This window comes from Rhodotorula paludigena, assembly GCF_050403205.1.
Source record: "Rhodotorula paludigena JCM10292 DNA, Rt_paludigena_JCM10292v1_ctg38, whole genome shotgun sequence".
Taxonomy (NCBI): Eukaryota; Fungi; Basidiomycota; class Microbotryomycetes; order Sporidiobolales; family Sporidiobolaceae; genus Rhodotorula; species Rhodotorula paludigena.
Genome location: NW_027481420.1, coordinates 86397 through 101792, shown reverse-complemented (window position 1 = coordinate 101792; position 15396 = coordinate 86397). Strand labels below are relative to the sequence as shown.

General features: G+C 63.1%; 5 protein-coding genes across 5 annotated transcripts; 2 read left to right on the top strand and 3 right to left on the bottom strand.

Moving 5' to 3' along the window:
- Positions 1 to 325: 325 nt before the first annotated feature.
- JCM10292_002900 (uncharacterized protein) lies at positions 326 to 4430 on the top strand (the record flags this gene model as incomplete). The annotated part of the gene is made up of 9 exons (XM_076650637.1): positions 326 to 2426; positions 2490 to 2892; positions 2947 to 3229; positions 3286 to 3342; positions 3399 to 3632; positions 3696 to 3837; positions 3898 to 4067; positions 4126 to 4281; positions 4338 to 4430. The coding sequence occupies 9 exons, from the start codon at positions 326 to 328 to the stop codon at positions 4428 to 4430; spliced, it is 3639 nt and encodes a 1212-aa protein (XP_076503823.1).
- A 262-nt stretch (positions 4431 to 4692) lies between these two features.
- Positions 4693 to 8162, bottom strand: JCM10292_002899 (uncharacterized protein; the record flags this gene model as incomplete). Its single annotated transcript, XM_076650636.1, has 14 exons — positions 4693 to 4874; positions 5063 to 5402; positions 5741 to 5920; positions 6018 to 6130; positions 6193 to 6333; positions 6406 to 6547; positions 6626 to 6799; positions 6899 to 7052; positions 7188 to 7333; positions 7400 to 7474; positions 7527 to 7554; positions 7617 to 7671; positions 7764 to 7774; positions 7834 to 8162. 14 exons carry the CDS (start codon positions 8160 to 8162, stop codon positions 4693 to 4695), a joined length of 2070 nt encoding a protein of 689 aa, XP_076503822.1.
- A 662-nt stretch (positions 8163 to 8824) lies between these two features.
- Positions 8825 to 10426, bottom strand: JCM10292_002898 (uncharacterized protein; the record flags this gene model as incomplete). The annotated part of the gene is made up of 6 exons (XM_076650635.1): positions 8825 to 8992; positions 9044 to 9511; positions 9571 to 9744; positions 9804 to 9959; positions 10031 to 10307; positions 10389 to 10426. 6 exons carry the CDS (start codon positions 10424 to 10426, stop codon positions 8825 to 8827), a joined length of 1281 nt encoding a protein of 426 aa, XP_076503821.1.
- Positions 10427 to 11118: 692 nt separating this feature from the next.
- On the top strand, positions 11119 to 12653 carry QRI1 (UDP-N-acetylglucosamine diphosphorylase; the record flags this gene model as incomplete). Its single annotated transcript, XM_076650634.1, has 2 exons — positions 11119 to 11707; positions 11764 to 12653. The coding sequence occupies 2 exons, from the start codon at positions 11119 to 11121 to the stop codon at positions 12651 to 12653; spliced, it is 1479 nt and encodes a 492-aa protein (XP_076503820.1).
- A 333-nt stretch (positions 12654 to 12986) lies between these two features.
- ATP20 (F1F0 ATP synthase subunit g) lies at positions 12987 to 14022 on the bottom strand (the record flags this gene model as incomplete). Its single annotated transcript, XM_076650633.1, has 5 exons — positions 12987 to 13118; positions 13201 to 13256; positions 13468 to 13552; positions 13689 to 13714; positions 13848 to 14022. The coding sequence occupies 5 exons, from the start codon at positions 14020 to 14022 to the stop codon at positions 12987 to 12989; spliced, it is 474 nt and encodes a 157-aa protein (XP_076503819.1).
- Positions 14023 to 15396: the final 1374 nt, after the last annotated feature.

Here is a 15396-nt window from a genome sequence, read left to right as displayed (position 1 = left end):
TTCGTCCTTCTTTCGTTCGCGTCTCGCATAGCAATCATCTTTTCTCTCTCGTTCCGATGCCGGGCCTGCAAAGTCCGTTTGTTTAGTCGACGCTGTAGTTTGTCCTCATCCGAGCTGCACCTCCACTCGTGTAAAGACTCTCGCATCCCGCCCTGAGTGATCTCGCAGCTCGTACTGTGCTTGTCTGCCCTGCTCGCTCCCTGTACGCAGACGCCAGCCCGCCAGCGCGAGGTTGTGCGAGAAGTCAATTCGCGTCGCCCGCGACGAGCCTCGACGCGTCGCTCGTGTTTGCGCCTCTCGCCCGACGCGCTCTCGCTCGCGCAGGATGGACGAGAGCGAGACGGAGCGAGCGTGCTCGTCCTCGCTGTCGTCTCTGTCGCCCACTCCGCCCCGCGGGAGGACGCCGTCGCCCGCGCGCAAGCGTCCCCGCCTCTCGACGACATCGCCCGCTCCCGCCGCCCTCTTCCCCTCGCCGAGCCCGCCAGCAGCGCCAGTGCAGTTCGATCACGCCCTGAGAGGCTACGAGAGCCTTCTCGAGGGCCTCGGAGACGACGACTTCCGCTTGTTGCCTTCATCGGACCCGGCGGGGCAGAGGGAGGAGCAGCCGCCGCTACCGCACGAACGGGCTGAAGGAGCGCGCGGAAGTGCTGTGGATCAAACCTCATGTGCTGCAGTGGCAACTAGGGGCGCCGAAGGGTCGACTGGGGACGCCGCGGCGGACGACTCGGGTGTGGGCTTCCTGCCAGACGTCGAGCGGAACGAAGGCGGGCCTGACGCAGAAGCAGAGCCGCCCGATGGCGCAGACGACGAGCCAGAGTTCGAAGGCGACGACCTCTGGCTCGAGTTCGATGCGGCCGACGTGGGCTTCGACCAGCCGGAGACGTTTCCCAGCTCGGCGCTCTCGGCTGGGCCCCCTCGTGCCGACAAGGGCAAGGGAAGACCCATTCCGGACGACGAACTCGACAAGCTCGAAGCAAAGGCCGAGCCCAAGGAGGAGCCGCGTCTCCAAGACTTCGGCTTCGCGAGTCTCGGCGGCGCCGTTGCAGCGCAGATGGGCGGCGGTTTCGTCTTTGCGACGAGGAAGCCGCTCGTCCTCTCCGACAAGGCGATGCAACGTGCTCGTGCACTGCTCGAGGCCGACGGCGAGGGCGGGGAAGCGCCCGCAGCAGGCTCCTCGAACCGGCCGCCACTGTTCCGCATGAGTACACCGACACACGCGCCAGCCGCCGTTCCTCCCACGCCTTCGCGAACGCACTCTCCCGCATCCGCGCCTGCTGCCGCTTTCGCCATGCTCGGCTTCAAGAACGCCGCCGGGCGCAACCTCAACCTGCCGAGCGAGGAAGCGATGCAACGCATTCGCGAGCAGTTTGACGCGCCCGTCACGACCTCTCCGCGCAAAAATGACAGCGGCTCCGCACGACTCGCCGCTTCCGGTGACGTCTTCGCGGCCTCGCCTGCACCCGATCGCCCCGGTCCCGCCTCGCGTCCGCTTTCCGCCTTTGCCCTTCCTCATATCGTCCGCCGCCCGGACCAGGCCGTCGGCATCGGTACTGCTATATCGAGTGTGGCAGCCGTGCGCGCCGAATCTCTTGACAGTCCTACCGTCATGCGCGTGCGGCCCACGAGCGTCGGACCGGACGAGGCGCGACCTGCCGGCCCGGAGTCTGCAGGGCGCCGCACTCCGCTACTGCCTATAAACGGCGAGGAACACGTTGCTCAAGCAGCTACGTCGCCGGGCCACGACGACGAAAAGACATCGACCGGAACCCTCTGCTCCTCGTCGCCCTCGACGCGAGCACCTTCTCCCGTCGGTCCAGCCGCCATCGTTGCAGCTCCGACGGTAGCGCCAGCCGTCGACGCGGCCCCGTCTCGTGTCGTACCGTTCGGCTTGATCGCACCAGTGCCTTTGAGGCCGCCTTCCGCCGATGCCTCTGCCGCTCCCGCGCTCATCGCTCGGCCCGCCTCCTTCCGACCACCGATGCTCTCCTCCGCCTCGACCCCGTCGCGCGCACCGGCAGCTTCTATCACGCCTCTGCGGCCGTCGTCGCTTTCTACGCAGACGTCCGTCGCCGGCAGCTCCTCCTCGACGCCAAACCCGCTTCTGGCTCAGCCGCAGCGCCGTCTGAATCTCGGCATGACGCCGCGCTCAAAGCCATATCACCTCGCCAATACGCGGAGCGGCACGCCTGGCGGGCACTTGCCGGCGATCGAGCCGAAGACGGGCGTCAAGGCGTTCGTGTCACCGTTCCGCGGTGGCAAGCGGCCGGACGGGCTCACACCCATGGGCCTCAAGGGCAAGATGGCGCCGCCTGCTTCGGTCAAGAACGAGGTGCTTAGGAGCCCGAATAAGGCTGGCAATAGCGTATCGAAGACGAGCAAAGTCGATTTGGCGAGACGCGAAAAGGTGAAGGTGTTCGAGCTTGACGGTGCGTCTCACTTGCTTCGTTGTCTTCCGCAGAACCAGTGCTGACCATGATCCCAAACGACAGTCCCGGCGGTCGAGCGGCATCCTCTCGGCAACTTCGGCATGCTGCCGCAGACGCACTACTACGAAGACCTGCAGGAGATTGGCCTGCACGTCCGGCCCTCGAGCTCTCATGTGTCTTTCACTCATACTTTGACGCACAGCCCGACCGCCATTCTCGACATGGACTCGCTCTCGGGCGGCACCTACGTCTTCTCATGCGGTCGCGGCGTGACTGCAGCGCATTCGGCTCTGCAAGCCGTTGTCGCCGAGCGCATACCCGAAGAGCGGGATCTTGTCACGCTTGCGTGGGTCAAGAACCACTGGTCGCTCCTTCTGTGGAAAATGGCGAGCTACGTGCGCACGAGACCCGATCTGCTCGAGGACTGGTGGACGTTCGACCGCGCGATGGAGCAGCTTCGCTACCGGTGCGCCCACTCTACCTTGCAGGTTCCTCCGAGTACTGACGCTCGGGCACACAGATACGAGCGCGAGGTCAACAGGGCCGAGCGGTCGGCGATCAAGCGCGTTCAAGAGCAAGACTCCCCCGCATCCCTCCCGCTCGTGCTCTGCGTATCCCAGATCCGTTGGGACGACGCGCCCGACGACGACACCGCAGTGGATGGTGGCGTTCAAGTCATCGTCGGCCTCGAGCTCACCGACGGCTGGTACCGCATCCGCACGAACGTCGACAAAACGCTCCAGAGCGCATGTCAGCGGGGCAAGCTCGTCATCGGCAGCAAAGTCGCCATAATGGGCGCCAAGGTAATCGCGCCACTGTCTGTTCTCGTGACAAACCGCGCTGACAGGCTTCCCTGCAGCTCGACTCCGCGCGGAACGAGGGGACGGACGTGCTCCAAGCGCTCAGCCGTTCTAGCGTAAGTGGGCACGCTTCAGCCGCTTTGAAGCTCTACTGACAGGCCCGCCCTTACAGCTGATCATCTCCGGCAACTCGACGTCGCTCGCACCTTGGCACGCCAAGCTCGGCTTCCAGCGCGCTCCTTTCGTCGCCGGGCTCAACAGCCTTTCACCGTCGGGCGGCCTAGTCCCGCTCGTCGACATTGTTGTGGACCGCGTCTTCCCGTGCGGCTACATCGATATGCGCAGGGGTCGCGGAACGGAGACGTGGGGCGAGGAGGAAGAGCATGCGCGCGCCGACGAGTGGAGGGTGCGTTCTTCGTCCCTCTGTCTGTTTTGCGCTCTAGCCGAGCTGAAGCTGCTCTCTTCACAGCGCGGCCGGAAGCGTATCGAAGCAAAGCTGGCCGAAGAAGCCGAAAAGACGCGCTTCGAGGAGGACGAAATGGTCGAGTTGCTCCGCGAGGCTGCGAGCAGTCTCGAAGTCGGTGCAAGCCGTTCAGCTCCGCCCTCCACGCGTGAGTGTGGCTCCTTGTGACTGGACTGTGTCGTTCTGCTGACGACGCTCATGCTTGCAGCGCCAGAAGAGCCCGACGAGGTTCTTGACCGTCTCGCCGCAACGCCCAACAAGCGCAGCGCGATCCGCAAGCTTTCGCCCCAGCAGGTCCGCGCCTGCCTCGCTCTTGCCTCTGAACATGCGCGGAACTCGCGCTTCCGCGCCGTCGAGGAGCTGCAGCGGGAGCTCGCCGTGCGTCCGTCTTCTCCCGTCGACCTTCTCAATGCTGACCCTCGTTCACTTCCCGCAGGAGAAGTATCCGCCGCGCGACGTGCGCGGTTTCCGCGTGCTCCGCATCAGCGATGCGCGCGAAGGCAGCCGGTCACTCCAGCGTACTGCGCAACTCACTGTCTGGGACGGGCAGTCGTTCGAAGAGAGCTTCTTCCGCGTCGGGCAGCGGTACATGGTACGTCGTCCGCTCTATACCCTTCACTCCAACATGACTCTGACTTATCTGCGCAGCTCAGCAACGTGATGCCGAAGGGATCGTGGCGCCCGAACGCCCAGGAGATTGCGCTGGCGACGAGGCGCGACTCGCGCTGGCGCAAGGTGTAGACAGCTTCGTTTTCCAGTGACTCGTGGTAGCAGTACCTGCTTGTTGTCAATCGTACTTTGCATGATGCTCGCCACACGAGAGTTCTTGTAACGGAACGACACGAAACTTTCTTCAGTTGCGGCTATGCGGAAATAAATCAACAACAAGCTCCTCCAGCCCGTGCCACCGAGCTGACCACACCTTTGCTCGCACTATGGACCCGTTCGTAAGCAGGGGCTCAATCAGCTACTATGCGAGAGCGTCGGGGACCAGGAACGCACCTTAGCAATGGTTATCCGACTCTGTCTGCACCTCCGACACAACCTGGGCCTTGGCGCCGATGGCGGCAACCGCAGCGCAGAGGTCGGCGGTGAGACCCTCGACCTGCTTCAGGACGAGCGCGGCCGTATTCTGCAGCACGTTGACGTCGCGGGCGAGCCTGTTGACGTCGCGCTCGATCCTTGCTTTGACCTCCGGCAAGCTTCTCGATCTCGCGCTTGGTCGCTAGCTCGAGCTTCTCGATCTCGTGGTTGTGGCGAGGTTCTTGGTGAGCGAGCAGACGAAGAGGTTGAGGACTACCGATGGTAGTGTAACCAAGGTCAAGGACGCAGGGTCAGCATCGCAGAGGTCGGCGGAGGAACGCTTAACGCACCGAAGCCAAGTGTCGTGAGGATAGCCATGCACGAGTAAAGAAAGTGGCGATACTCGCCGACGGCCTTGGCGCGCTGTTTGAGCTCCTCCCAGAGCCCGTCGCCGCCCTTCTTCGGGTCGCCAGCGCCGGCGTTCGACGGCGGCGACGCGCTCGAGAGGGCGCTGGGCTCGTGGAACTGACTCGCCGTGTCGCGCACTTCGAACGCGACCTGGCGCGGACGCGGCACTTGGACGGCGAAGAGGCGAGAGGTGCGGACGAGCGGCGAGGAGGCGAGCAGCGTGAGGCCGACGAGCGCCGTAGACTCGGGGAGGCGCAGAGCGACGCACGAGATGCAAGCAAGCTGCGCGCACATGATGGACTTGGTTGTGGCGAGCGAGAAGCGACGGTTGAGGACCGATGTGGGGCCGCGCTCTCCCTGGCGCCGCTTCCTCCGCCTCCAGCGACGCTTCCTCTACGGCGCTGCTTGCTCGTCCTCCGCGGCTCGCTGTCCACGCCGCCGGGACGAGGAGGACCTGCTCGACTACGGCGAGGACGAGGTGCTCCCGGACTACCTCGCTGAAAACGGTGTCTCTCTTGCTCCCTCGAGGCTTGAGCTCGGACTATGCGCTTCATCTCGAGGCTGCTCTCTCGGGCGAGGAGTGATATGGTGCACATGACACGCGCACGTCGCATGAGGACGACGATGCAGACGAGGCGGACGACGAAGTCGAGTACAAGGACTTCAAGCCGATCCGAGCACGCGAGGCAACGGAGGCAGAGCGCGAGGGTGATGGCGCAGATGCTGGATGCAAGGTTGAAGGAGTTGCCGGGGGTGTAGCAAGGGCGGTACGCCTTCGGGACGGAGAGCCAGGTGCAGACCTGGAAGGTGAAGGAGTCAGTAACCGGCATTCGAGGACGACCAGGACGAGCTGCTCGGCCCTGGCGGATAGCACATGATCGGCGAGGTCGACTTCACGTAACATGAACCCCGCGAGCCCCAGCCCGAAACCGTTGCGGCAGCGACAGCACGAGCAGTCGGGTTGCCAGCGTTGGCCGTCGCCCAGGCGAGGAAGAAAGGACCGCACGGAACTGTGAGGAGTGAGATTGTCAGCAAGGAGCACAGCGCGAGCAGATCAGGAGCGAAGCCATACGGGCGCCTGTAAAAGTCAGGAAGCTCGCTCCATAGAGTACCTTCGGGTTGTCGCTCGCAAGGAACATGATGTAGCCGACAACACTGAGGACACTGAGGATCGAGGAGAGCGCAATGCAGAGGCTGTGACGGCGGGTCTTCCCTGTAGAGGCGGAAGGCGAGAGTCAGCGTGTGAATGGAGCCTTCCGAACGGTGGTGACAACGGAAGACGCACAGCAGATATATGAGACGCCGACGGCCCAGAAGGCAGACACGATATAGGGCGGAACTGTGCGAAGCTGCACCTCCGTAGTAGTGTAGGTACCGAGGCCGTTGACAATCGTGGGCAGGAAGAGCGAGGTGCCTTGGACAGTGACCTGTGTGGACGGAGGCGGAGCCGATTCAGTCTTCTGCAGTTCACAAGCTGCATCGCGGTAGCTGAGCCATCAACTCACGTTGATAAAGCCATAGGCGAGGGTGCAGAGCCAGGTGAAAGGGTTGCAGAGAGCCTTGAAGACACCGTGGACAGTCGTCTTCTCGTCGGTCTGGCCCATGTGCTCAATCTCGAGGCGGCGAAGAGCAAGTGCACGCTCCTCCGGGTTGAGCCAGCGGACGGTTTCCGGCAAGGCCTCTCGGGATGATAAAGAACGAGATGATGCCGTAGCCGACCCGTACGCGACGGGATGAGCAATGGTGCGCTTTTTTGGACAGCGAGTGACGGTACGTACGGTGATGATGCCCTCGCAGACAAAGAACTTCTGCCAGGTGCGCAAGCCCGGGAAGTCGGCGTTGAGGAAGCCAGCAGCGAGCAAGCCACCGAAAGCGCCACTCAGGCCGGGACCGAGACTGAGGAAGACGCCGACGCGGAAGGCGAGTTTGGACCTATTCTCAGAAGGGGATCGGACGAGAGACAGTGGTGGGAAGACAAGCACAGTCAGTCAGGCGCTGGTCGAGCCGGAGGATGTGCGGCCAAGTGGGCGATGCTTATATCTTCGCCGGAAAGGATGTTTGACTTACCTCGTGTAAAAGCGCGTGAGGAGGAAGGTGATACCCGGGATGACGCCGCCTTCGAAGATACCGAGGATCATGCGAACGCCCAGGAAGGTGCCGAAGTTGTGGACCCACGCACTGCCGATCGTGACAGCACAGAATGCCAGGCAGAGCTGTTGAATTAATGAACCTATGAGTAATCGCGCAGATGCAGAGACAGCGGAGGGGAGGCGGCATACGATTGTAAGCCACTTCGAGCCGACCTTCCTGGGACTCAGGCTGGACGGCACCTCGCCAATGATGTAGAAGATGTACTGCAACGGGACTGTCAGTACAAGCGCTTCACTTTCGCAGAGTCAGACTCACGAAGACCATGAGCGCGATGTTGTACTCGCTGCAGTAGCGGGACCGGTCAGTACACCGTCGTCCGGCGAGTGGAAGGGCGAAGGGACGCACTTCTTGGGCACGGACAAGCCAATATCGCGGGAAAAGCCAGCGACCTGCGCGTTGCCTATGGCTCAGAAAGGAGCGACGAGCAGCGCAGAGATGCAGGAATCCGTCAGCCAAGCGTCGAGCCGAACGGATCGACGAAAGGGGACAAACCGATGGCAGCGCTGCGGTGCATGGCTCGTCAGAGTCTGCTAGCGGTGGGGGAGCAGGAACGAGGACGAACCGGTCGATGAAGTTGAGGAGGAAGAGGAGCGTGACCTGAGGCAAGATGATCAGGTCGAGCTTGCGCAAGAGGCGCTTCTCGGCCTTGCGGTCGATTAGTGCGGATGCGGCGGCAATATGTGATCCAGACAGTGTTAGTGTGAGCGAACGTGTGCATGGGCGGGATGAATGAACGCGAACAGTGCGCACGTTGTCGACGTGCTCCACCACCGCCCTCTCGTTGACGTATATGCCCTTAAGAGAGCTGATGCTAGCCTGCGCGGCAGCACAACAAACGCAGAATGCGACGAAACCGACCGGCGGGAGCTCCAGCTCCTCGGCGTTTGGCATGCCATCGCGTAGAATGGACCCGGAGCAGACGAGAGACGGAGCGGAGATCGAGAGACAGAGCCGGAGACAAAGCAGCAGCCCGGGCACTCCAGCACGAGGGTGCCTGCCAGGCGTCAAGCGCGTGCAAGGATGTGTCGGAACGCGAGCAAGTAGGTAAGCGCAAAGCTCAAGCTGTTCGTCGAGAGACGACCCGATGGTTCAGTGAGGCGGTGCAGCTTGATCAATCCGGCGGCCAGATGCATTCAGGATTCAGTCCGAGTTCGGGAAGGTGTTGCGAAGGAATCCTAGCTCGCTCATGGGCTCGTGGCGGCGAACGACTTTGGACGCACAGTCGTTCGAAGAAAGACTTCTTCCGCGTCGGGCAGCGGTACATGGTGCGTCGCACGCTCTACAGCTACGCCCCGGATCTGACTTGTGCTCCTCTGCACAGCTCAGCAAAGTGGTGCCGAAGGGTTCCTGGCGCCCAAATGCTCAGGAAATTGCGCTGGCGACAAGGCGGCGTGAGTCGCGCAAACGCAAGGTGTAGACAGCTTTGTCTTCCAGTGTCTCGTGGTAGCAGTACCTGCTGGTTGTCAATCGTAGTTTGCATGAGTACAAAACGGTGTACAGCAAGAGAACGGAGCAATACAGGCGTGTTCACGACGAGAGAGAGGAAAGGAGGCTCAGCCGGCACGGTTGCGTTTCGCCGCGCGACCAGGCGTGCGCTGCGTCGTTTGGCGTTTGCCAGCCTGCTTGTGCTGAGTTTCCTGCTCGCGCTCGCGACGCCTGGCGCGACAATCCTCCAGCTCAGTTCGGTCGAGGCCAATCCATCGCATGAAGACGAAGATGAGCTGTAGGAACGAAGGTCAGACCGTTGTCCTGCACGTCTTGCTGGAACGCACCCGTAGCTTGCGGTCATTGCGTTCGAGAAGTTGCCGGACGCGCCGCCTGCGCTGCTCCAGCTTGGCCTTCGATTCTGGATCCTGACCGACACCCAAGTCTGCCAAGATGTGCGTGTCCGAGTTGTCCGAGAGGGTGCAAAGGCCAAAGATGACGTGGGCAAAGGTGATGTTCTGTTGAACATATCCGTCGTAGGCCTGGACGATACGGCGTTTGTCGGCCTCCGGCAACGCGCTGAACTCGCCATCTCGCGGCTTGCCGGCCCAAACCATCTCGTACATGCCGAGGTAGCGCCACCAGCACTTCTGTTCTGTGGGTTGCACAAACAGCGCAAAGCGATTTTTGGTGAGATCGCGGTCAAGCCATTCGTCGGCCGAGGCAAACCACATGAAGGGTGCCCCCGGTTGCATTGTGCCGATGTTGAGCCACTCCATGCAGCACAGGCGAGTTGTGCCGTACTTGCGTCGTCCCTGTGCCAACGGGCAACAAGAACATGTGTGTACGCAAAGGAGAGAAGAGCGCAACGCACATCGGTATGGCTGCGATGAATCGTGCCCTGTTCCATCCCGCGCAGATCCTTGCGTTTGAAATGCGAGTCCGCCCGAAGCTCATCGACTTCTGGCTCATTTGCAACCTCGAAAGGAGTCCAGGACGGGATGTCGAAAGTGCCGAGGCCGGCAGGACGAGGCGGCTCCACGAAGTTCTGACACGACAGCGAGGCTCAGCAAGCGTGACTGGCAGCAGCAGGACAGGTACGCGCACATAGTATGCGGTCACCATCTTGGCATAGTCCTTGATATCCGACTCTTTCGCAAACGGCTTCGCTTCGGTCCCGTCTGTGATGATGTCGGGCGCAGCGGGCGTTTGCGGTGCCGGGGCATTGCCATCGCGACCACAACTCCTGCGAGGACTGCAAAACTTGAAGCAAATCAGGTTCCGCTCTGATTTCGAAGCCGCAAGAGGCAGACTTGCGGGTTCCTGCGCAATACCGTCTTGACGTCCTCGTCCTCCTCCTTCTTGACCGGTTGCAGTTGCACACCAGGACCCTCCTCTTGCGCGAGCGCAAGTTGTTCGGCACGTTCATCCTCGCCATCCTGCGTCAGGTCGATAACGGTCGAGTAGTCGTCCTCGACCTTCACAAGGGGCGAAGGGGGCGCTGGCGAGGTCCCGAGGGTCGCACTCGAGCCGCCGCCGCTGTACTCAGCGTCACTGTCGTCTTCGTCGTCCGTCGGAGACATTTCGCGGTCATCGTCCCAGCCCTGCAGTCTGCGACCAAGCCGGCGTTGCCAGGGGGTGATGAGAACGCGAGCCGGCAGAGTAGCATGACCAGGTCGACATGCGACTTACTCGGCCAGTGTCGGCTCCAACTGTTCGATCTTGGGCATGACGCGCGCGTAGACTGGGTCAAGACTGAGTGGCGAAGCAGAGGTCGGAGAGACGCGAAGCGGGACACAGCAACGGACGGAGAGGTGCCGGCGCCACGTGTGCGGAGCGGGCGACCAATTGCGTAGCTACATGGCCGCTTGAGCGCCCCGGCAGCAGCAAAGCGCTCACCGCAAGCTTTGCGTCGATTGACGGCCAGGCGGTTCAGTGAGGCGGTGCAGACTGGCTCAGAGGCGACGAGACGCCTCGCGAGTACCGTAGGGAGATGCGAGCAGGTTTCTGATAACACTGAAGCTCGACCGCTGGAGTCACGCGCCCGCAAAGCTCGCGAGCGGAATGCCCGGGGACCGAGAGCAGGGTGGACGACGCAGAGAAGCGAACGTTGCGTCCCGTCCACATCGTTCGCTCGCTCTTGCTGTATCCTGCACAGACGCAGAAGCACGCTAGTCAGCCCCTGCGCCCACCGCTGCCCGCAACACAGCTCTGTGAGCAGTTGTCTCTTTCGCTCAACCGCTGGCCCGCTCGCACCGCGCGATGAAAGCGCGGCGTGACAGAGGCACTTTGACAAGCCTATAGCCGCGATCACAGAGCTCGAACTGACTGTACACGAGCTCTACGCGGCGCAGACAGCTAATCGTGCTCCTCTTCACAGACCTCGCCTTCACCGCCTCCTCTCTCGTACTCCCATCAAGCCATGTCCGCCCCGTCCGACACGGATGTGCAGGCGCTGCGTAGCAGCTGGGAGAAGGCCGGGCAAGGGCACGTCTTCACCTTCTGGGACAAGCTCAGCCCGGAGGAGCAGTCGACCTTCTTCGCCCAGCTCCTCTCCATCAACCCGACCCGCGTCAACTCGATCCACCAGGCCGCCCTCAAGGCGGAGAAGGACGCTGCCAACTCGACCTCCGACGACATCACCCCACCGCCAGCCGACGAGTCGGGCAGCGTGATCGGACACGACGACCAGGCTGCCGAGTGGAACCGCGTCGGCCTCGATGCGATCCGCGCCGGCAAGGTCGGCGTGCTCCTCATGGCGGGCGGGCAGGGAACGCGTCTTGGCAGCTCGGCGCCCAAAGGCTGCTACGACATCGACCTCCCGAGCCACAAGAGCCTGTTCCAGCTCCAGGCCGAGCGCATCAAGCGCCTCGAGATCGTCGCCGGCGCGGGCAAGGCGGTCCCGTGGTACATCATGACGAGCGGGCCAACGCGCAAGCCGACCGAGGACTTTTTCGTCCAGAACAACTACTTTGGCCTCGACAAGCAGAACGTGGTCTTCTTCGAACAGGGTCGGTCGCTCTGCACTGTCCGTCACACTCCAATCGCTCATGCAAATGCTTGACAGGCGTTCTGCCGTGCTTGACGGACGACGGCAAGATCTTCCTCGACACGCCCTCGTCCGTCGCCGTCGCGCCCGACGGCAACGGCGGTCTCTACGCCGCCCTTCGCTCGCCTCTCTCGCCCGCGTCGAATGCCCCGACCGTCCTGTCGGACCTCGCCGAGCGCGGGATCGACTATCTGCACGCGTACTGCGTCGACAACTGCCTCGTGCGCGTCGCCGACCCCGTCTTCCTTGGGTACTGCATCGCGCGGGGCGCCGACTGCGGCGCCAAGGTGGTCAAGAAGACGGTTCCGAGCGAGAGCGTCGGCGTTGTCGCGCAGCGCGCGGGCAAGTACGCCGTCGTCGAGTACTCGGAGATCTCGCAGGACATGTCGGAGCGGCGCGACGCGAGCGGCGACCTCGCGTTCCGCGCGGCCAACATTGCCAACCACTTTTACTCGCGCGCGTTCCTCGACGAGGTGGCGCACTTTGACGAGACGCGCATGCCGTTCCACGTCGCGCGCAAAAAGATCCCGCACGTCGACCTCGCGACGGGCGAGCGCGTCAAGCCGTCGTCGCCCAACGGCATGAAGCTCGAGCAGTTTGTCTTTGACGTGTTCCCGTTCGTCCAGCGGTTCGCGCTCCTCGAGGTCGAGCGCGCGCAGGAGTTTTCGCCGCTCAAGAACGCGCCGGGGACGGGCAGCGACGACCCGCAGACGTCGCGCCGCGACCTCCTCGCCGAGTTCCGCCGCTGGCTCGAGCGCGCCGGCGCGACGGTCGCCGACGGCGTCGAGGTCGAGCTGAGCCCGCTTGTGTCGTACGCTGGCGAGGGGCTCGAGGCCGTCAAGGGCCTCGAGATCACCAAGAGCGGCGTCGCCGAGTCGCTCGACGACCTCAAGAAGCTGGCGGCGTAACTTCTGTCGCACTAGTCGTAGCAGCTCGCAACACATAGACACTCGCAAATCCTCGTTCGTGCAGACCGCGTACTCACCCGGGAGAGACAGTGTCTGCGACTGGACACTCGCTTGGCTGACAAAGGAGAGCTCAACGTCACGGCACAGACTGCATAGACAGTCTCGCACAGCCGAGCGCATATGTGGGGAGAGCATGCAGCCAGAGGCGTCGTTCTCTCCCACTCCTCACAATCTGAAAGCCAGCATCACGGAAAAGACGGCTTTTCGTTGCCCGCTGCACATCCCCCGGCCCTCTACCTACACCAGCCCCTCCCCCGCATCACCGCGCAGCGCTCACGTGAGGGCGTGGTAGCGCGACTCGTCGAGCTTGTAGCCGACGACATGCCTCCGGCCGATCATCTCGCCAATGCTGAACACACCGTAGGCCTCGACCGCGTAGAGCGCCCAGGTCTTCCATGCGCCGGTCTGTCGTGGTGTGTGTAGGGACGTGCGAGTCAGCGGACGGAACGGTTCAGAGCCCCGGAGAAGAGAGGAGGGTGCGACGCACCTCGTACAGCTTGTGCCAGAACGAGAGGTGCGGCGCTTGCTGGAGGAACTGGCGGACTGTGTCGTGCATGTGTGCGGATGCGGCGGGACGCAGGCGGAAGCAGAATGAGCGAGAATGGGACACGGGCGAGGACCAGGCGGCATCGGGCCGATGGGGAGGGAGTCAAACGAGGCGACGAAGGGCAGGAGGTCGAGCGCGGGATGGAGAATATCGGGAACAGTCAGTACATGGCAAAGAGACGCGGCGGGGTGGAGAGACGGAACGCACAAGTGTAGGAGACCTGGGCGAACGAAGGCGGAGCGAGCTTCTCGGCGACGTAGACCTGCTTGGCGATCTCCTTGGCGACGGCAGCCTGTTGTCGGCATGGTCGTCGAGGGCAGAGAAGCACACAATCAGGAAGAGGCGATGCGAGGAGAGGGGAACGGCACGAGGAGAGTCAGTGAGGCTGATTCTGTCGGAAATCGCTCGCAGGGGGAGCAGCGACGCACGTTGTAGAAAACGGGCTCGCGGTAAGCTGCACGGGACAGGGTTCAGGACAAGCACGGCGTCAGTAGGCAGCGCAGGACGCGAGAGATGCGCCCGTCACTCGGCAGCCTCGCGACGGCGGCGTCTCTCGGGGGAGCCGGGGCAGACGGGGCGGGACTGACCGCCGAGAAGGTTGCCGACGGTGGACGAGACGCCGGAGAGGGCCTTGGAGGCGGTGGCCTGGGCCGAGGCGGCGGCAGCCTGCGCCTTGTGGGCGGCCGACTCAGTCGAGGCGTTGCGGACCTGGGCGGGGGAGAAGGCGCCGCGGAAGGCCGAGCGGGCAGACTGGAAGCGCATCGTGGCTTGGACTGCGGGCGTCGGGCGGCTGGGGAGCGGGCGAGGGCGAGGCGGAGCGGCGGCAGAGTCGGGCGCAGGCGCGGCGAGGCGAGGCGAGGCTCAGACAGCAACGCGGCTCTTCCCGCAAGGGACTCGTCGCAGTCAGCAGGGGGGCGCACGGGACCACTTAAGGGCTTGCCAGGGCTGCTCTCACCTCGGGGCACCCGCTCATCCAGGTCAGTCTCTCGTCCTCGCGCTTCCTCACCCCGGCAAAGATCGAGCACCCTACGCTCCCCTTCAGCGGACACCCTTTTGCATGACTCGCTCTGCACCTCCGTCCGCCTCTGTGGGCACAGCACTTACACTGAAAATCCTGAGTCTCCACCCAGCACCCTCGTACGCGTCTCCGGACACCAACGCTGACCTGCACTTTTTCCCGTTCAAAGACAGCTCCCTCTCGCTCCTGACCGCCGACTTGCTCGCTTGATTGAGGACGACGACGGCCTTCGGCCAGCCGCGACGACGCTCAGCTATGCACGGAAGGAGCTGAGACGGAGGAGGCCTCGGGATCGTTCCCGAGGCGCATCGACTGCTGTCTTCGACCCTCTGCACAGCTTGCACAGTGTGCACTATTGCCTGGCGCAGATGCAGCCTTTCCAGCAACGCATACGGGCCGGCTTGATGATCCGGACGACGAGTTGAACATCTGCTCAGTTTCCGGCGCAGCGCACTCTACAGGTGTGTCTACCGTTCACTCGTCCTTTCACGGTGCCCCCCGCATCGTGCCCACCTAGCCATGATGCTCTTTATGATTAGTCTTTCTGCACGGTCCATGTCACCACGGTGCATGGCCGGATGCGGACAACTTTCGCAAACACAATTGCCTGAGCCCACCCGATGCGCGCTGCAACGAATGGAACGCTGACCCGGTTCCGTCCCGCACAGATCACGCGCGTATAGTCTGCTGAGTATCTGTACGCTGGATCGCCGTCGCGCTTGTTGCTGTAACGCGCTGCTATCGCATTGCCTGAACCAGTCCAGCCCGAGCCATGGAGGTCGAGAGTCGAGTGAAAGCGCAGAGCCCTGATTCTGTAAGCATGCATCGCAGTGAGGTACTCGGTAGCTGCAGGTGCGAGTCTGCAGCGCCCGACGAGCGAAGACGGCAGTTGCTCGCATCCGCTCCAGACGAGAGAGAGGGGTCCGGAGCAGGTCGCCCTCCTCCTCGACCCGACTTGCGCGCGGAAGGTGCCGCTTGGTCTCGTAGGGCTACGTGAGTGTCTCACAGTCCCGCAGAAGCCCTCCCTGTCTCTCGAACGCCTCGACCGCGCTGTCGAGACGGCCACATCAGGACGCTCGTCGGCGCTACCCGAGGACGTCGTTGCAGACACGCAGGTC